This window comes from Vulpes lagopus, chromosome 15, assembly GCF_018345385.1.
Source record: "Vulpes lagopus strain Blue_001 chromosome 15, ASM1834538v1, whole genome shotgun sequence".
Classification (NCBI taxonomy): Eukaryota; Metazoa; Chordata; class Mammalia; order Carnivora; family Canidae; genus Vulpes; species Vulpes lagopus.
Genome location: NC_054838.1, coordinates 23,071,995 through 23,093,607, shown reverse-complemented (window position 1 = coordinate 23,093,607; position 21,613 = coordinate 23,071,995). Strand labels below are relative to the sequence as shown.

Below are 21,613 nucleotides of genomic sequence, written 5' to 3'. Positions count from 1 at the left end.
CAAAGGTAGAGGGAGAAGCAGGCTTCTTGCTGAGCAAGGAGCCTGATGCAGGGCTCAATCCCAGGACCATTGGATCCTGACCTGAGCCAATAGCAGATGTTTAACTAACTGAGCTACCCAGGTGCCCCTTAAATGCATTTCTTATAGATAGTTTATAATTGGATCTTAAATATATTTTTTGCAGTGCTAGAATCTCTTTTAGTTGGGGTATTTAGACCATTTACATTTAATGTGGTTATTAAGGTGATTAGATTTGAGGCTACTATCTTGCTATTTGTTTTCTGTTTTTTTTTTCCTGCAATTTTTTTTAATTCTCTTTTTCTCTTTTTCTTTCTTCTTTTGGGTTAATGAGTAGTTTTTAGGAGTCCGTTTTACCTTTTTTGTTGGTTTAACTCTTTTATTATTTTAACGATTGCTTTAGGAGATAAAATATGCATCTCTAACTTATCACAGTCTACTTTCTAGGGATATTATTATTTTTATTGAAATATAATTGACATACAATATTGCATTGTTTCAGGTGTACAATATAATGATTCAACAACTCTGTATGTTATGCTGTGCTCACTACAGCTGTAGCTACTGTCACTGTACAATGCTGTTGCAATACCATTGATTATATTCCCCTTGCTATATCTTTCATTGCTGTGACCTATTCATTTTGTTTGGAAACTTGTACATCCCAGTCCCCTTCACCCGTTTTGCCCTTTCCCCTAGCCCCCCTCCTATGGCAACCATAGATTTATTCTGTGTGTTTATGCTTTGTATGTTTGTTCATTTGTATTGTTTTTTTAAAATTCCACATATGAGTTAAATGATATGGTATTTATTTTTCTCTGTCTGACTTATTTTACTTTGCATAATACCCTCCAGGTCAGTCTGTGTTGTTGCATATGGTAACTCTCATTTTTCTTTGTGGCTGAATAGTATTCCATTGTATATATATACCACATTTTCTTTTTCCATTCATCTATCAATAGGCACTTAGGTTGCTTTCATATCTTGGCTATTATAAATAATGTTGCAGGGATCCCTGGGTGGCGCAGCGGTTTAGCGCCTGCCTTTGGCCCAGGGCGCGATCCTGGAGACCCGGGATCAAGTCCCACATCGGGCTCCCGGTGCATGGAGCCTGCTTCTCCCTCTGCCTGTGTCTCTGCCTCTCTCTCTCTCTCTCTGTGTTTGGCTATCATAAATAAATAAAAATTAAAAAAATTAAAAAAAAAATAAATAATGTTGCAGGAAAACAGGGGTGCATATATTTTTTCAAATTAGTGTTTTCATTTTCTTTGGGTAAGTACCTAGAAGTAGAATTACTGAATCATATGGTAATTTTATTTTTAACTTTTTGAGAAATCTCCATATTGCATTCCATAGTGCCTGCATCAATTTACATTCCCACTGATAATACATATGGGCTCTGAAGAAATATAATTATACTTTTAAGAACCTCACAATAGTGTACTTCCATTTCTTCCCTTTCAACGTTAGTTCCACTCTCTGCACTGTGGCCTGGAAATTCTTTCAAGGCCAGAAGCTAGGGCAATTGTATCACCTGCCTCATTTGTTTACTCTCTCTCAAAGATCACTATCCATTGTGAGTTATGTCCAGTGTCTTGAATACCGTTGTTTCATATATTTGTCTTATTTCCCCCCTGTTTTTTTGTTTGTTTCAGGAGGGAGGGTAAATTCCATTCTAGTTACTTCATCTTAGCCTGAAGCAGAAACCTCAGCTTAATCATCTTTTGCTTAGATGCTTTCATACCCTTCTTCTTGGCTCAGTCTAACTCTACTACAGTTTGTCCTTCAGTTGGTTCCTGAGAGATCTTTCAAAAGTAAATATCTGACCAGGTCTCTGCCTACATTTTTCAGTGGCTTCTCATTGAAAAAAAAATTTTTTTTTTTAAATAATGAAACAAACATGCTAGGACACCAGATTCCTAGATGGAAGAAATATCCTTAATTGGAACTTGGACAAATAAAGGTATTGCTAAATATGGTATAAGTAAATTCCTGTGTAATCATATATGATAATCATTTGTTACTTTGAGGAGATAAATACTGGCTTTTCTATTGGTTAGGTAATACTTGAGTTCCTGTAGAATTAACAGTAAGCTTAGGTTACAACTGCTGTCTCATTTGGAACTCAGCAAAATAAGGTACTTGAAAGCTCAGTAGTTGTTGATGAAACAAATTATTATAGAAAATGACATTGAGTTTTTAAATGTTTACTTATGAGATGTTAGATGCATTAAAATTAAATGTCCACTTGTAGCCTCAACTGAATTATCTCAGTTGGGAAATAAAAGTTCAAGATCTAGTGATCTTTTATATCCTGAGAGTTTCTTCATATTTTAATGCTGTGTTTCTCCATCAGCCTTATTCACCTTTGTAGTATTGGTCCCAAAATGTACTCTTTCTTTCCTACAATTTTTGCAAACATGCCTACATTAAAAAAAATAACTGAGTACCTTCTATATACCAGGCATTGTACTAGGTTAGTTTAGCATATCAGGCCCATGCTTATTTCTGTGATCTACTTATTTTTCTTATTTTTAACTTAAATTTAATTTAGTTAAAATATAGTGAAATATCAGAGGTAGAATTTAGTCATTAATCAGTTGCATATAACACCCAGTGCTCATTACTTCAAGTGCCCTCCTTAATGTCCATCACTCAGTTACCCATCCCCCAACGCCCCTCCCCTCCAGCAACCCTCAGTTTGTTTCCTATAGTTAAAGAGTCTTTTTTTTTTTTTTTTTTAAAGAGTCTTTTATGGTTTGCCTCCCTCTCTGTTTTCATCTTATTTTATTTTTCCTTCTCTTCCCCTATGTTCTTTTGTTTTGTTTTGTAAGTTCCATGAGTGAAATCATATGGTATTTGTTTTTCTTTGATTGACTTATTTCGCTTAGCATAATACTCTCTAGTTGTTGCAAATGGCAAGATTGCCTTCTTTTTGATGCCTGAGTAATATTCCATTGATATAGATCCCACATCTTCTTTATCCATTCATCTGTCAATGAACACCTGGGATCTTTCCATAGTTTGGCTATTGTGGACATTGCCACTGTAAACATTGGGGTGCATGAGCCCCTTATTTTCTATCACTCTTCATCACATTTCTTCTATAGCTGCATTGATTTATCTGCAGTTACTAGGATATGTTGTTTTTTTTCATCCCTTGATGCTTCCATATATACTGTTCCTCTGTCCTTCCCCCTTGTTGATCTGATTAAGTCCTACTTGACAATTAAAACTCAGCTTAAGTATACCCTTCTTTAGGAAATCTTCCCTGGAAACCATAGGCTAGGTTAAGTGCCTACTGTGTTCCCACAGCTCCTTACCAGTATCTCATCATAGCATCTAGCACACTGATTGCAACCATTTGCTCCCTTGCCTGTTTTCACACCAGACTACTTGAGGGCATTATCTTATGTGATTTTATATCTTAACACTTAGCCCAGGGTTGGCCCAGTGTAGGGATGTGGAAGACAGAAGTTTATCCTTGGCTCTACCATTATGTGATCTTAAACAAGTGGTTTGGTTCATTCAACACTCCAAAACCTAGGTTCTCTTACTACTCTGCAGCCATATAGACTTTTGTGCAGGGTGCCCTAGTGGGCCTATCACATGCGGCCTTGGCCCAAGGGCCAGATTCTTTTTACAGTGATGATTCAGGGCTTGAGGTTGACACCACATTGGGTGGTGTCATTGGAAAATGAAGACCCCTGCCTTCCTCTACATGCAGATGGCCAGCTGCTAGTGAAAGCCAGAAGAGAGACAAACCATAGGCCTAGGCCACAAATTACTTTTAGGAGAGGGCCATTTTGGTAAGATGCTGTAGGTGTCTTGGAGTGCTGTCTATCCAGAGTAGCCAGGTAAGAAGCTAGGCTTTGTGATGCCTTTGTTGTCTCACTCCTGCATTCAGTTATTCCTTTCTTGGGCCCCTGGTGGCACCCCATATGCCCCTGTGATGGAGCACTTGTCACAATGTCTTATACTCATGTGTTTTCTTATAATTCTCCTTCTCCAGAAGAGAGCTCTTGTGATGGAAGTTATGCATATTGGTGTCTGTATGTAGTAACTTGCCCAGAATCTATCAGAGTAGGAAGTCAAGGAATGCTTGGTGAATGACTGAATAAATGAACAGTTATGGTAATAATGGCTAATATTTCCTTGGCATTTATGTATGCTAGGAGCTTCCTATATTTTCACTTTGCTCTTGTGATGTGAGAACTCTGATTCTTACCATCTTATAGGTGACAGAAATGAGGCCCAGAAAGATTAAGTAATGTGTCTTTGGTCCTACATGTAGTTAGTGGCACATCCTGAATTCAACCAAAAGCCCACATTCTTAACCACTGTGCTGAATGGCTGATCAAAGGGCTAAGCAAAGGCTGACTGAGCAATCAACTGACTAAGCTGTGTGAAGGAGAGGCAAAGAAAGGACTGGCAACATGGCTGCCAGATGTAGTTCTTTTGGGGATGTGGGTTTGAAACCACAAAACTAAATGAGGGCTTCACCTGGAGGCACCACCAGTCCATTAGGGAAAAGAGATCCTGATTCAGGGGCCCATAGCTTACGCTTATTCTTTCTTTGGCAAGAGAACGTGTTGGCCAAGGCCAAGGATCTGTTCTGGCATATTCCTGGAGGTATTGTTATAGCTCAAGTGCTAGGGAGTTAATACCTACTGTCGCTTCTAGAATGCCTTTCCCCTAAGTATTCACATGGTTCACACCTTCATTTCACTTTCTTTCTTTTCAGATGTCACCTTATCAGAGAGACCTTCCCCAATCTGATCTGAGGAAGCGCTACTCTTTATCCTCCTACCTGCTTTATTTTTCTTTGTTGTACTTAGCACCATCCAACATAGGATTATTTGTTTAGAGTGTTTCAGTTTGTCTCTCTCCACCAGAACATAAGCATCAGGTATTTGTGGCTCTGTGTTGTGTACTATTGTATCCCTAACTTCTAAAGCAGTCCTGCGCAAGTAGTAAGTGTTCGATGTTTGTTTTTGTTTTTCCAGCAAATAAACGATTTTAGAGTTTGAGACCACCTGTTTTCAAGGACTTTTATCATTTGGTAATGATAAAGAAGAGTAATGCCTCACTCTTCTTGTCTCTATATATAACCCTTGGACTCCAGACAAACTGGAGTTAGTGTTCTCTGAATAGGCCACACATTTTATAGTTCTGTCTTTGCTTACATTTGTTTCCTCTGGTGGGCCTACAGCTCTATCCATCCAGATTCTAACCAGTTTTCAACATCTACCATTTTTGATGAATATATATGAATATATATATACATATATATTGAATGATACGTTCATTCATTCTATATATGTAGAAGACATACATATATGTGTAGAAGAAATTACTACTGAATTTGTATTAAATTCTAGACATTTTAAAACATATGAACTCAGTTAATTCAACAATTTGAAGAGATAGGCATTGCTAGATTATAAGCTACATGGGTATTTGTCTCGATCACTACTCTGTTCCCAGTGCCTGGCACAGAGTAGTGCAAAATAAATGTTTTGAATGATTGGATGGATATTTTATATGAGGGGAAATTGAACTTCAGAAGAGTTAAGTGACTGACCCAGGTTGATCCATGGCTGATAGCATGGAAATCAGTGTCTTCCGGCTTTAAATCTAGTGTTTTTTTCTAATAAATTCTACCATTAAAATTGTAGAGGAGGGATCCCTGGGTGGCGCAGCGGTTTGGCGCCTGCCTTTGGCCCAGGGCGCGATCCTGGAGACCCGGGATCGAGTCCCACGTCGGGCTCCTGGTGCATGGAGCCTGCTTCTCCCTCTGCCTGTGTCTCTGCCTCTCTCTCTCTCACTGTGTGCCTATCATAAATAAATTAAAAAAATTAAAAAAAAAAAAAAGTTCCAGACTGAAAAAAAAAATTTTTAAAATTGTAGAGGAACCTGGGTGGTCCAGTCAGTTAAACCCCTGCCTTCAGCTCATGTTGTGATGGGGTCCTGGGATTGGGCCCCACTTCAGATACCCTACTTGATGGGAGTCTGCTTCTCTCTCTGCCCTCCCCCTGCTCATACTCTCTCTCTCTCAAATAAATAAATAAAATCTTTTAAAAAAATGGCCAGTATTTGGCAATCCAAATGACTTCAGTTTTTGGTGTTTTTTGTTTTTATTTTTTATTTTTTTTATTTTTTTATTTTTTTCAGAATAAAGAAGAGTTTACTCATTTTATATAAAAATCTTTCTCAAATGGAAAAGGCCCTGCCTACCTACCTATAAAACATAGTATGGAGGCTAAGATAGATTTTTCCTATCTGAATACCAATTTCTAGAGTTCTCTGCTGATATGCATAAGATAAGTGTTTTACTTCCATGAGAAGTCTGTGGGGAAAAGTGATGCTGTTGGTGGGAAAATGTAATGGAAATCCTGACAGGATGTGCTACCAGTGATCCAGGACCTATAGATTGCCTTCATTGGTCCATTCATTCATTTATATTGATTCTTTTGTCCAGCAAACTTTACAGAGTATTTCAAATGATCTAGCCCTCTGTTGGATATTGGGAAAAGTGGAAATAGAAAAGATGTGCTCCCTACCACCATATTGCTTAGAACACAATGGAGAAGAGAGATATGTGACTAAGTAATACCAATATAACATACATGTTAGAAAGGAAGTCTATATAAAGAAAGTACTAAGTAAGCAGAGAAGGGAGAGCTAGTACTTACTTTATTTTGAAGATTTCAGAAGAGAGGATTTTGAAATGGGCTCCAAAGCGTTTCTGCAAGTGAACAGTTAGAGCTAGGTTTTAAGGATTCATTGGTGTTTAGCAGGCTACAAAGTGGGAAAAGAGCTTTTCTTGAAATAGCAAAGACCTAGAAATTTGAGAGCAATGTCCAAGGATGCATAAGAAAATAGTGCAAGATGATGATTCTATATAAGGTCTGCCGAGTTAAGAGCTACAGCAGAGGCAGCATCCAGGGCAGAGCTGTGAAGTTCAGGTCATCGATGTTGGTTGAGTTCAACTGTTTGCCCAGTGGTTTCCAACTGTACAAGACAATCAGCTGGGGTGCTACAAGGAAATACTATAGCTTGTACTTATATTACATTTATCTCATTCTTTGATTTTTGTGTATGTTTTACAATATGCCTAATGTCAGTACATGAATCTAATTTATAAACAGATAGTCATATATTGGCGATTTATGCTCAAGATACAGTTAGAGTATGTCATGAAAAGGGTTGGAGGCTATGGAGTTAGCCACCTTATAGATGTCTCTTATGAAGGACTCTTTGGTACAGAAAACTCTGGGGATTGGCCTTTTCTGACTCTGTGTAGCATTGTCTGTCATTTTGCCGAAAGATCTAGTTTTTTATCTCTCCAGGGGCCTCGTGGACAGTCCCAGGGTGATGAGAGGCTCGGGACCTTAGAATGTTTCTTGGGATGCCTGGGTGGCTCAGTGGTTGAGTGTCTGCTTTCGGCTCAAGGTGTGATCCTGGGGTTCTGGGATCAAATCTCACATTGGGCTCCCCACAGGGAGCCTGCTTCTCCCTCTGCCTATGTCTCTGCCTCCTTCTCTGTGTCTCTCATGAATAAATAAATAAAATCTTAAAGAAAAGAAAACTCTTTCTTGCTTGCATGTCCTCCTGGGATTTGGACATGTGAGTCGTTTGGAGACTATATCTGTCCTAAGCCTTCCTTGCCAAATTCTGTGTCCTTCTACTGACAGCCACAGCCCTCTGTACTTGCTGTTACCTTCTTACTCACTTTGGCTTGGAGATTCTTCCCATTTTCTCTTTTGGAATGAGAAAGCAGAACAAGACTTGTTTTAGGTACTTGAACCTTAGGGGCAAGAGGCCCTGAGATCTCGCCTTGGCTACTGAGTGGGACACAGGAGTTGCTCTCTGACAATGCAGCACATCCTGGCTTACTTCTCTCAGACTGCAGTGACTCTGGATGGCCACCTAATGCTGCCAAGCCTACGTTGATAGGGCATCTGCCTAGGTAACAGCATGATGTGCAGAGAGGATGCACGTGTGCGCTGTCTCTGTCTCTGTCTCTGTCTCTCTCTCTCTCTCTCTCTCACACACACACACACACACACACACACACACATAAAACAACAACTACCTTGAGATATATCCTGACATGCTGAAGCCATTGTCCTTTTCCCAAAAGCTTCCCAAGTAAGGGCTATGTTCAAAGTCCATCCTCATTGGGATGCAGCCCCCTTACCTTCTTGTCTCACTTAATGTAGTGCATAGAGCTGTGGTTCTCAGCTGTGGGGTGGGGTGGGGGTAGTCTTGTCCCCTAGGGAACATTTGGCAGTACCTGGAGACATTTTTGACTGTCATGAATGGCAGCATGCTGCATCTAGTGGGTAGATGCTGGGGATTTTGTATAACATACCCTCTGCTGCAGAGGACAGCCCCCACAATAATCATCCTGTCCAAAGTGTCAGTGGTGCCAGCTGAGAAAGCCTGGTCTAGAATGCCTGCTGCCTGTCCCTGCTGCAGTGGAGTGGCGGTGCAGCTAGAGGGTATCCTGCACACCAGGCAGTCTATGCTCAGGCTTCTATCAAGGCATCCCCCCAGTAGACAAAAGGCCCTTGTAGCACAGCTAGCCTCAGGCCTTTCTAGCAACAAAAAAGTGGCCTTCTTTCCACTCTGCATGCCAAGCAGAAAGGCCCCTTTGTACTAGAGGCAGCTGAGTGCCCTTGGCAGCAGTGGCGGGAGCGTGTTGTTGTCCGTACTTCACAGGCTAGTACTTGTCTGTCTGCATCCTATCTGTGTGTCACTCTACTACACCTTCATTACCTGACATTCCGGAGTGTGGTAAACGAGCCTACGAATGTGTACAAAGGCATATATGTTCCTTCTCCGGAATAAAAGGTTAACATGTCCTACTTTTCTAACCCTGCTCTATCATGCCTCCTTCCCCAAACCCTAGGATTTGAACATAGCTCTTGGAAATTAATTTCTCTCTTCTTTTTTTTTTAATTTTAAAAATTTATTTATGATAGTCACAGAGAGAGAGAGAGAGAGAGAGAGAGAGAGAGAGAGAGAGAGAGAGGCAGAGACACAGGCAGAGGGAGAAGCAGGCTCCATGCACCGGGAGCCTGACGTGGGACTCGATCCCGGGTCTCCAGGATCGTGCCCTGGGCCAAAGGCAGGCGCCAAACCGCTGCGCCACCCAGGGATCCCTAATTTCTCTCTTCTTTCAGTATTTTCTAGTCTGGGAATTAGAAATTTAAGCAAGCAATGTCTAAGCCTCTGGGATCTTGTCTTCTGGGATGCAGTCTAAGTACGCTAGATCTGCCTCACTTCCTCCCCAGACCCCGTCCCCTTCACCCTCCTGTGTGTCTCTGCAGATAGTTTAAGGCACCTGTGAAGTCTCCCAGCTTCAGAACTTCCCTCTTGAGATCTGGTAGCCTCTTGGACATTATGAGATTGGAGCATATTTACCTTCGACCTTGTTTCACACAGGATGTCGGAGTTGAGTGCCTGCTTTGCACCCCTTGCTGGGCCTCACTGTAGTGGGAGTAGGAGAATGAAGGGGTGGGTCCAGCCTTCCAACTTCTTCAGCCTATGTGAGAGGGGCAGAAACAGCCCAACATCTGAGGTGTGCTTATCGGAGGAATGTCTTTGTTTAAGGAGATTGTTGTTTGTTTGGGAGCCCCCAGTCAGAAGGTTTCTGGAGCTCTTCATGTGGGGGTAGTTATTCTTTGAGTAAATTCTTATGGATACTACTATATAAGAAGCTCTGTTTTATTGTATTTTTTCAAAAGATTGATTGGTTTATTTTAGAGAGAGAGAAAGAGAGTGCAGGGGAGAGGGGGAGGAGCAGAGGAAAGAGAAGGCGAGAATCTTCAAGCAAACTCCCAATTGCTGACAGAGCCCGGTGACACGGGGCTTGATCTCACAACCCTGAGAACATGACCTGAGCCGAAATCAAGAGTTGGACGCCTAACCAAATGAGCCACCCAGACACCTCAGAGTGGCTCTATTTAGAGATAGTGGGCTGGGTAACAATGAATAGGACATAGTCCATGTCTTCAATGTTGTCTGACTTTTAGAGGAAATTGGACAGCATTCGGATGAAAGGCAGTTTTTGGAAAAGACATGGACCTTAAGAGAGGAGAGTGAGAAATCTCACCATCTCATTCTGCTCCAGAACTTTTTTGGCTTCTTGCTACTCACAGCAGTGGTTTTCAAACTTGAGGAATGTACAAATTCCTTTTAAGGGAAATAATTTATCTTGGACCTATGATTCTGACTTGAATTGTTTTTATTATAATAATTATTTAAATGTGTATAAACATAAAATGAGGTTTAAGTTGCTATATAAAATTTGTATACAAATATAAACAAAAACAGATTTATACATTAAATAAAAGCAAGTTTCAAATCCAATAAAATGGTATCTTTTTGCTGACACTCCGTTGTTCCCGGGCTTTTTAAGTTCAGCATGCTGGTATGAGTGGGTGTCATCTAATACACATATCCTGAATGTCACTCATCCATCCATCATCTATCAATCAAATAGAGAAAGAGAGAGAGAGAGAGAGAGAGTTCACAAGAGTATATAATGGTTTATAGCAAGGGTATGGAGCCACACTGCTTGGGTCCAGACATTTGCTTTACCAATTCCTAGCTGGGCGGCTTCGGAGAAGTTATATAATATTTTTGTGCCTCAATTTCTTCATCTGTAAAATAGGGATGAAATGGGGCCTATCTTTCACATGGTAGTTAGGAAGATTAGTGAGTTAATATATATGAGGTGCCTAGAACAGTACCTGTTATATAGTAAGTGCCATGTAAAGGATGGTGTTTATTATTATCGCTATTAATCATTTCTTTTTTTTTTTTTTTAAAGATACTATTTATTCATGAGAGACACACAGAGAGAGGCAGAGACATAGGCAGAGGGAGAATCCGGCTTCATGCAGGGAGCCCGATATGGGACTCGATCCCAGGACTCCAGGATCACGCTCTGAGTTGGAGGCAGATGCTTAACTGCTGAGCCACCCAGGCATCCCTATTATCACTATTATATTATAGCTCAGGATTATTTCATCCCAAATACTGGAATTGTGGAAGAGCAAGTCCATCCCCTATAGGCCAAATAAAAAGTACAATATGTACTCCTTTCATACTTAGGATTTTGTGGGAGAGGGAGATGGTAAACACATAAGCACGTAGGCAATGAGAAGGCCAATGTGACTATGATGGTAAGTTGCAGTAGTGCTTGCATTCTGGAGTCAAGGCTTTGCTTATCTCTTCCCACAGTGTACAATTGGACCGTGGATGAGGTGGTGCAGTGGCTGATCACGTATGTGGAGCTGCCTCAATATGAGGAGACCTTCCGGAAGCTGCAGCTCAGTGGCCATGCCATGCCAAGGTCAGGAGAAGACTGGATTCTCTCACTTGGGGAGGGGGCTAGGGAATAGGCTGGGGTTAGCCTACTTTCAGGTTCCTCTGGTCAGTTAAGTGAGGTTCTACTTTCAGGACAATCTGTAGACTTCTACTCTTCTCACATCTGTTGTGCACTTGCTATAAAGCATGACTGTCACTTGACATCCATTCTCTTATTTAGTATTTCTGTTGAGCCTGGGAATAGTACTAATAGCTGTCATTTATCGAATGCTTAGTACATGGCAGGCACTCATATTCAACATTTTGTATGCAGTATCTCATTTAATTCTTACATCAATCCTGTAAGGTAGGTATTATTGAATATAGATGGCAGAAACAGCTAAGTAACTTTTCCAAGTTGGCTGGTTAGAAGCAAAACTGATTTGAACCTCGATCTGGGTAGACTTCAAAGCCTTTGTTCTTTGCTGTCTCCCCAGCAGCTGCCTCTTCTGTTGTCCAGGAGCCTCAGGGCTCTGTTAGCCTCCCCTGAATTATCCACATACAGTATATCTGCTCTAAAGAAGTGGTATGAGGTGGGTCTGACTCCCTTGGCCCCAGCCTCCTCTCTGGAGTGACTCTTTCAAGGGCTGTGGTGCCCTGACTCTGCTTCCTTCACAGGCACAGTATGCCAGGGCCTGCGGTGGGAGAGGGGAAGGGATGGAGGACTGCGTGGGCTTCTTGTTATGTCAGACTAGTGCCATGTGTCATTCAGTCATTAATCCATTTACTTATTCATTTGACAAATATTTACTGGGTACCTGCTCTGTGCCAAGCACTTGTGCTGGGTGCTGGGGATAAAGATGACAACAGCCTGCCCTTGCCCTCAAAGGGCTCACTGTCTGGTAAGTGCTGATTATGTATAATCTGTCATCTTACTGCGTAGGTGCATCTGGTTATGAGCTTCAGCAAAGCGGAAAGGGGAAAGGTGGAGCTGTTGGAATGCCCACACATTGCAGCCTCCAGCCCCTGAGTTACCGGACACTGCTGTCCAGGCCTAGTTGCTGGCTCTTCCCTCCTCTGCTGCTTGCAGCCTTCTCTTCACAGTTAATCCCTATTCTGGAGAGAGTAATAATCTTGATGTTGGTACATCTTCTTATAGAATCCTTTCTCACAATTCTGGGAGGAAGGAATTAACTACCCCACCTTTTGGGTGAGCAAACTGAACTTCAGATATTTTGATTTATGCAAATGGTAAGTGGCAGAGCTGGGATTTGAACCCAGATCTACCTCGTACTAAGTGCCCTGATTTTTCCACTGTATCTTCCTCATGCCCCATGTAGTTGAAGATAAGCTTCCTGGAAGTATTCAGAGTAGTTCTCTTTAACAAAACTTTGCCAGTCACCTATTCCAGGGCAGGGTTCTATCCTGCGCCTTGAGGACAAAGAAATGCATTAGACTCCAGCTACCTTGAGGAATTCCATGTTTAATGAAAGAGACAGGTAATTAAATAGATGACTGACCATGAAGCTCCAGGATTTAGGTTTCTTTCTCATTACCCATGGAAATAGCAGTATTGCCTTGTGGATTCCTGGCCACTTCCATCTTAAGGGATAGCTCTGGTTTAGATTAAAACTAAAACATAGGATAAGAAGTCAGTTATCAGGTCATGGGCTCACTTAGCCTTCTTGTAGCTAGGATTAGATCCCAGGCCAGACCCAGCCAGGCCAGGCAGAAGGGTAGAGGAAGCCACGCTGTGGCACCTTAGTGGCAGCAGGAGCCTTCAGTGCATGGAGTATGAGATGAAGTGGCAATGGTTCTCAGCCCACCACTAGGCAGCATGGCATAAGGCGAAGAATCTGGAAGATCTGAATTCGTTTCCTGCCTTTGCCGCTTACTTGCTGTGTGACTTTGGGCAAATTACTCAACTCTAAGTCTCAGTTTTCTTTCTTTAAAAAGAATTTACTTATTTTATTCATGAGAGATGCACAGAGAAAGGCAGAGATGCAGGCAAAGAGAGAGGCAGGCTCCCTGCAGGGAGCCTGATATGGGACTCGATCCCAGGACCCTGGGATCACAACCTGAGCCAAAGGCAGACAGACGGTCAACCACTGAGCCACCCAGTGCCCCTAAGTCTCAGTTTTTTGTTTTTTTTTTTTAATCTCTGAAGAAGCTAATGAGAGAACTGTGTTCTTAAAGTCAGAGGACTAAATGAGGTTTTGTATGTGAAGTGTCAGAATAGTGCAAGATACACAGGTGTTGCTTAGTAAATGTTAGCTCCTTTCTCATTTCTCTCATTGCTCAGAAATAGATAATATTCCAGTTCATAGTTTTCTTTGATGAATGGACTGTGGAAAAGATGACACTTATTTTGATCAGTTAGATGAAGGCAAGTTCACCTGGTAGAAATGTTCTCTCTAAAGAGGAACCCCAAGGACTCTCAGGCTTGTAGGAAGTGTCTGATTTTACATAAATTTACACAGAAGGAAAATGCGGCCCTAGAGGAGAGATCAGACAAGTGAGTTGCTGACTCATTTGGGACCAGAAGTTAGCTCTCCTGCCCCTTATCCCCCATCACAGTGTCTCACTGCCTCTCTTAAATTAGGTAGGCTTCGTTGCTTCCCAGGGCTAGAGAAGGAAGTAGCTGTTCCTGCATGCCCAGGCAGGAGTATAAATCGCACACCACTATGTCAGAAGCCTCTTTTCTACCCAAGGAGACAAAGCTATGCATCAGCAAAGAGCACTAACTTTATGGAGTAGGATAATGGTAAATGCTCATGTATGGGACCCAGACCAGTGGATTGATAACCTTTCATATCTTATACCCATCTCCTCCTATACCCACCGTGTTCTAGTGGAAAAAAAAACAAAGTCCAGTTTTTCCTGGGTTATTTTCTTGTTTACAAGTCCTCTCTTATTAGAGTTATCATGAATAGTATGTTGAAGGTCATAAAAAATTACAATAATCTGGGAGTAAATTGCACTCAAATACAAGGTAACAAGACTAATGCAGTGTTTGTCATCAGTAGGTTTATACTTAATGGCAGTGGTTTAGGATTAGAGGCCCTCAAAATCACTGGGTCATGTGGCATGATGTTTTGACCTGGGTTGGGCAGGGGAACGCATTTACAAATGGTGAGAGTGTGGGACAGGTATATGGTGGATAATCCCTTGCAGGAGAAACACAACAGAAAATTTACAGTTGGGTGTGGGAATGGTCACAGAGGGATAATCCTCAGAGAGTAGGGTTCTGAGGAGATGATGTATGATGATGATAAGGGTGAACATATTGTTGGTAAGTGTGATGTGTCCCTCCTTACTCCGTGTGAAAACCGCTGGTATAGACTCTGTGTTGTAGAGCACAGAGGGGAGCTATCACCAAGAGTAGAAGTCATGGAAGTGTTCCGGGGGGAGGTGGGTAATCCTACCAGTATCTCCTACCTGGTTTCACTGATGGGAAACTTGAGTCCCTACTCTTTGCTTCAACAGGCTTGCTGTGACCAACACCACCATGACAGGGACTGTGCTGAAGATGACAGACCGGAGCCATCGGCAGAAGCTGCAGCTGAAGGCCCTGGACACAGTGCTCTTCGGGCCTCCTCTCTGTGAGTCCTGTGGAGAGAAGTGCTGCTGATGTGCCATGGAACCCAAGGCTGTTGGGGTGGCTAGGTTGAGGGCCTGGGTCACCTAGGCATACCTGCAAGGCAACATCTCCACTCTTTCCACTGAGAAATGAAAATCCGAGATTTCAAATAGTTTTATATTTTAATCCAGCCAGATATCACGGTCCATTCATTAGATACATTAAGAAAATACCTGCTTTGTGCCAGTGCTGTGCTGGACCCTATAGGAAGATCTGGATGAATCATATTCTGCCCTAAAGGGATACAGTGAATGTTCCAGAGGGGTACACACTGCTTCTGAGGTCCAGAGGGAGGATTAGGGAAGGTATCCTATGGAAGAGGTGGCATGTGACCTCTGCCTATAAGGATAGGTAGGGCTTTATTCCATGCAGAAGGCAGGCGAGAACATTTTAGGTGGAAGAAAGAATGGGAGCAAGAATACAAAGGCTAAAATATGAATGGTATGCTCAGGGATAACAGGTAACCCATAGGGTCTGAATGCCATTTAGCTGTTCCTTGCTTTTACTGTGGACATGCAGAGCGTATAAACTGATGCTGAATATCTTGTGTTCTTGGATAGTCAAGAGAGAGGACTGAGTGGGCTTCCATGGAATCATAGAGACACACTCAGGCCTAAGGAAGGAGTAATTTCTTCCACCAGGGGTTACTTGAGAGTAGTTTAATTCCTGGAGATCTCCAAGGTGGGAATGGCCAACTCTGCCATCCTTTCTCTTATTCTAAGTGAACTCAGGGGGAACAAAAGTGGTAAGATTTCTTAGAAAATTAGCCTTCACCAAGCAGGCTCTTTGGGCCCACTTCCTGCCCGTTGGGAGCCACTGGCATTGGTTGAGGATGCCAGCAGCAGAATGTTATAGAACCAAGAACTAGTCTAGAGAAGCAGCTGGCAGCAAGATCAGAGGGTGTAGAACATTTTCCCATCCATGCATTTGACTTGGCACGTGCCCAAGCTGATGTCTCAATAGAAGTAGATGGATCTGTACTTTTTTTTTTCTAATTTTAATAAACTTTAAGAATATTTCTAGGTTTGCATAAAATTGAGTGAAGATACACAATTTTTTTTTATATGCCCTTGCCCCCATACATGCATAGCCTCCCCCATGGTTAGCATCCCCCACCAGAGTGGTACATTTGCAATAATTAATGAACTAACACTGACACATCATCATCACTCAGAGTCCACAGTTTACATTGGAGTTGACTGTTGGTGTTGCACAGTCTGTGGGTTTGGACAAATGTATAATGACATGTATCCACCATCAATACAGTATCATATAGGACTGTTTCCCTGCCCTCTAGATCCTCTGTGTCCTACCTGTGTATCCCTCCCTACTCCTCAACTCCTGACATCCACTGGTCTTTTTTTCCTTTCCCATAGTTTTGCCTTTTCTAGAAGGTCTGTATCTTTTGAAAATGTGAAACAAAGCAGCATGGGAGAAGACTCTTTTTCTTTTTCTTTTCTCCTCTTCTCTTGCTTGCTTGTTTTTATTTCTTTCTTTTTGGTCTTAGGACACATTTTTGCTTACCATTCATTTACAAATTTTGAATAAAGGACACAATGAATGCCTCTAGCCTTTATATGAGGCTCACTGTCTGTACTGAGCAAAGGCCTTTCATTCACTAACATTTATTGAGCTACTACTGTATACCCATATGCATGACAGGGTCCTTGCTCTCATGAAGTTCCATTTAAATGGAGATAGGCCTGTCAACAATAGAGTAAATGACCAACAAATACAGTGTCCTAGCTATCATGGAAGTCTTAACAGAGTTCATCTGGGAGCACCCAAGTAGGGATGAATTTTCAGAGTCCAGCAAGCTTTATGGAGAAGATCATTCTTGAGCTGAGTCTTAAAAGATGGAAAGGAGCTTTATCAGACTGTTCCTATGAACAGCTTACGCCCCTCTCTTTGTATACACCAGCAAGAACACGTGCATCAGAAGAATCAAACCCAGCAGTCAAAGCTCGTCTACTTCTGCAGAGGCTCTATTCTTTTGCCTGCCAGGAAGAAGAGGCCTTTAGCAGCCTGAAAGTCTTCTTTAGTCTTCTGAGACATACTATCAGACTGTTATCCGTATTAAAATAGGATTTATCATATCTGAAAGGGTACATTAGAAACTGTAGGTTAAAATAGGCAATGATTCTACTGGAAAGATCAGCCAGGGTTGGAAAACATGGGAGGCAGAATCCTAGGTGCAGAGCGATGGGCCCAGGGCATCAGAGTCAGCAAGAGGGGCCCTAGTGTAGCAGGTTAGACTCATACCAGGATGGGGAGGGGTATTTTCTCCTAGGCTCCTTTCAAATAGCCTGCAGATTATATGTGACCTTACCTATGGGAAGTCAGAGGTCAGCTGAGAACAATGTTTCTGAGATAGGCAGAATAGAGGCACTAGAGCTAAGAAGACACTTCACACCCACTAGGTTAGGTACCTTAAAAACAAAGCAACAAAAAATGGAAAATAACCAGTATTGACAAGGGTGTGGACAGATTAGAATCCTCATATGTTTCTAATGATAATGTAAGATGATTCAGCTACTGTGGAAAACAGTGTGATTGTTCCTCAAAAAGTTACCATATAGAGTTACCATATAACCCAGGAATTCCAGGCCTAGGAGTATACCCAAGGAATTGAAAACAAGCATTCAAACAAGTACATGTACACATATTCATAGCAGCACCGTTCACTGTAGTCAAAAGGTGGAGATAACCAAAATGTCCATAGGTGGACAAATGACTAAATAAATGTGAATATATAAATATAGTGGACCATTATCCAGCCACAGAAAGGAATGAAGTTCTAATACATGCTACAGAACCTGGAGTGTGTGCCGAGTGACATAAAAGGTTACCTATTGTGTGATTCCATTTATATGAAGTATCCAGAATAGATACATCCATAAAGATAGAATACAGATTGGTGGCTGGCAGAGCCTGGAGAAAGTGAGAAATGGGGAGTGACTGCTAGGGGGTATAGGATTTTGTTCTGGGGTAATGATAATGTTTTAAAATTGTGCTGCTGGTTGCACAACCTTGTAAATATAAAACCACTAAATTGTACATTTTATTTTTAATTAGATTTATTTATTTGAGAGAGAGTGCAATCACAATCGGGGGTGGGGTGGGGGTGGAGGGTGGGTAGTAGGCAAAGGGAGAGGGAAAAGCAGACTCCCCGCTGAGCAGGGAGCCCAAAGCAGGGCTCAGTCCTAGTACCCCAGGATCATGGCTGGAGCTGAAGGCAGACGCTTAACCAGCTGAGCCACCTGGATGCACCAATTTTTATTTTCTTTAAAGATTTATTTATTTTTAGAGAGAATGCATGAGTTGGGGGAGGGGCAGAGGGAAATACAGAATCTCAAGCAGACTCCATGCTCAGTGGGGAGCTCAAACCTGGGCTTGATCCCAGGACCTTGAGATCATGACCTGAGCGAAAACAGGAGTCGGGTGCTTAATCATCTGAGCCACTCAGCTACCCCTAAATTGTATATTTTAAAGAGAGTGAATTTTAGGGTAGATGAATTATATCTTAATAATAATAAAACATGTGGAGCTTGATTTTTTGTAACTCTTAGACTTCCATTTAGAGAACTTATAAAATTTAGGAAAGTAAAGTACCTGGGTCTCTTCCAAATTTCCACTCACTGTGTGACCTTGGATAGGTCACTTTTCTCAGGATGTGTTTTCTGATCTGTATAATGAAACAATTGAGCTAAGGATCTTTGATTCCTTTCAGGTGAACACTCCCTAGGTTTTGAAGGGAAACCCTTTGATTGATAAGTGTCCTGGTAAAAGGATAAAAAACAAGAAGACTGTTCCTTCTGCTGTCTGTAATCTGTACTTTTAGGAATCGGTGCTTGGCCCTTGCCTTATCGAGTAACCTTTGGCAATTCAGTTCTACCTAGCTTTTGGTTTCCTTATTTGTAAGATGGGCTTGGTCATTAAGGCTCTTACTGGCTCCCTCATTCACTGATAGAGCTCAGTGTACTCCTGGGGGTGAAGGTTTTGGAATCCCACACCTGTTCTGATGGCAAATGCTATTTTTCTATTTTCCTGATGGCTTGTTAAAGAAAATTTTTGAAAATTGCCAGATGGAATCTGAGGAAAATACTAGGAAGCTCTTTGCCAGGAGACTTCTACAAGGATGGAGCCCAGTGTGGTGGGTAACTGCAAAGAATCCCTTGATCTATGTCCCTCCAGCTCTGTTTTCCCAGCTGAGCATGGGCTAAAATCCCTACTTCACTGCTGTTCCCTGCCCAACACGCATGCAGGACTTCAGAGTGATGGCCGGTGCTACAGACCTGATTCCACACCTAGGATGAGTTTTTGAGCCTGTGGTTCTTTGGGCTCACCAGATGGCAGGTAGTAGATAAACACCCCAGAGAACCTGGACCAGGTTCAGCTAGCTGCCAGCCATGACTACCTTGCCCAGCCTTAGTGAAAATCTGCCATCAGTCAAAGCTTGAGAAATCTCAGATCAAAAGTTTGTTGTGCTGTAGCCAGGAAGGCTACAGATCACTGCTGAGTGATCAGGGTCCATCTGTCCACAGTGGCCTCAGAACTTGGGGATGGGGAAGAAGGATCAGACTGGCTAGGCAATGGAGTGCCTCAGGGGGCATTTTCTGACAGTCAAAGGCATCTCAGCCCTCCCACCAGGACTGCAGAGCAGCACCTGGCCTTTTACGGTCTTCTCCACCGGCAGAGTTGGCTCTAGGCTTGCGTGTCTATATGGGGCTCTCCTAACAGTGCCAGGGGCAGGTGTTAGGTGTGCTCTGACATGCTAAGTCCCAAGGCAGCTTGCAGTGGAGGCATCCGCTCATTCATTGAGGGGGCTTTTCCTCCTCTGCAGGTAATTTCTCAGAGAAATGGAGGCTCAGGAGATGAAGTGAGTTCTTTCTTTTTTTTTTAATAATTTTTTTATTTTATTTTTTTTAAGATTATTTATTTATTCATAGAGACATAGAGAGAGAGAGAGACAGAGACACAGACACAGACACAGGCAGAGGGAGAAGCAGGCTCTCTGCAGCGAGCCTGACCTGGGTCTCAATCCAGGGTCTCCAGGATCACGCCCTAGGCTGCAGGCGGTGCTAAACAGCTGCGCCACCGGGACTGCCCGATGAAGTGAGTTCTTAGAGGTCATTCAGACCCAGTCTGTGACTTCTGTTTCATTGCTCTGTGTATTACATTGTCCTGTCCTCCGCTTCTGGTACAGCTAGCAAGATAGAAAGAATTTCAATTTGAAATCAAAACTCGCTCTATCGTTCAATGGTTTTGTGACGTTGGGTACATTCCTCAGGTTCCCTATGTCCTAATTTCCTCTAAATAAATGGTCACTATGGTTTTAGCTTGTGCCTACTGTGGTTAATCCTGGGTTGGGGGCTAAAGCTGCCTTTGAGCTTTCAGCAGGGATATTGAGAAGACTGTAGAGAGAGGCCTGCAGAGCAGTTGTTGGGGTGGGAGGGGGGTGGGTTGTGGAGAAGACAGCAAGCCTACACCTTGTCTTCCTTCTTCAGCAGCTCAGATAATGGGGAGAAGTCTCCTGGAAGCAGGAGTGGCTCCTCTCCTGCAAAGCTTGTTTTCTTCTCTGTCAGCCCTATCCTTACCCTTTTTTTCTTTTTTTCAATGCACGTTTCAAGCCTTCTCCAGAATGCCCTTCTAGACTCTTCCAGGCATGTTCAACCCTCCCTCTTACTTTCTTCTGGGATCCTATAGCCCTTTGTACTCCCCCTTTGTACTCCCCACTCCCCCTTTTTAGAAATAATCTGTTTTCCTGTTACCCTTTAAACTGGGAAGTCCTTGAGGGTAGAGACAGCTTTGTTCATCTGTTGTCATAACTCAGCATATGGCCCAGCAATGAGTAGGTGTCAGGAAATGTATGCTAGAAGTTTTACAGAAGGAGGCTGGGCCTCTTCAGAGCTATAGGACAGGGGAGACGGGAGAAGAGTCTGGCCCAGCTTGGTTGTGGGAAGAACACTATGGAGTGTCTTCTGTGAACTGGTGAGTCAGCCAAAGCACTTTTTGGACTCTAACCAGAAAACAAGAGGGTCTAAGAATGTTCTCATAGGTTCATCACAGACCTTAGCACAGTAGGCTATGTAAATGACAAAAGAAATTCCTAGCACATAGTTTGGCAGTAAGGGATGGATAGGTTTATCTGCCAGGGGCAGGGTATTGTGGGCAGTGGAGAAGGTGTAGGGAATAGATGAGGAGAGGGGATTCTAGAAAGCAATAATGATTGGAGGCTCACTTTCTCAACACTAATTGTACCCTAAAAATTCTCACCTGATTACTCTTGAATCTCTTAACATGATAGCATCTCATTTGTTTATATCCTCCTCCCTTGCCTAAGGCCTGATTGTATTAACAATTGACCTCATTTTGCTAAAATCTATTTGTAGCACTCAGGCTGGGAATCTTGCCACCCTCTGGCTCCCCAGGTCCTAGCCAGCTTCCCTGGGTTAGCTCTCTTCACCTAGCCAGCCACACCTGCTCTCATGAAAGCTCCAGGGTCCATCTGCCCTGGCTGTGCTTGCTGGGTAGGGGGTGGGTTCTGAGAGCTGAGCTCTTGTAGAGGCTGTGCAGGACAGCTAGTCATACTCTCCTTGTCCTTTCACATGCACTTTTTATTATACCCCCTTT

The 21,613-nt window shown here is 42.6% G+C and overlaps 1 protein-coding gene across 5 annotated transcripts in view; it reads left to right on the top strand.

Annotated features, from left to right (window-relative positions):
- The window catches only part of STIM1 (stromal interaction molecule 1), a 195,054-nt gene that overhangs the window by 146,064 nt on the left and 27,377 nt on the right, over positions 1-21,613 (top strand). For all 5 annotated transcript variants that reach the window (XM_041729991.1, XM_041729992.1, XM_041729993.1 and 2 more), the window contains exons 4-5: positions 11,275-11,386; positions 14,827-14,942. In XM_041729991.1, the coding sequence (XP_041585925.1) occupies positions 11,275-11,386; positions 14,827-14,942 (228 nt within the window). The remainder of the gene's footprint in view (positions 1-11,274; positions 11,387-14,826; positions 14,943-21,613) is intronic.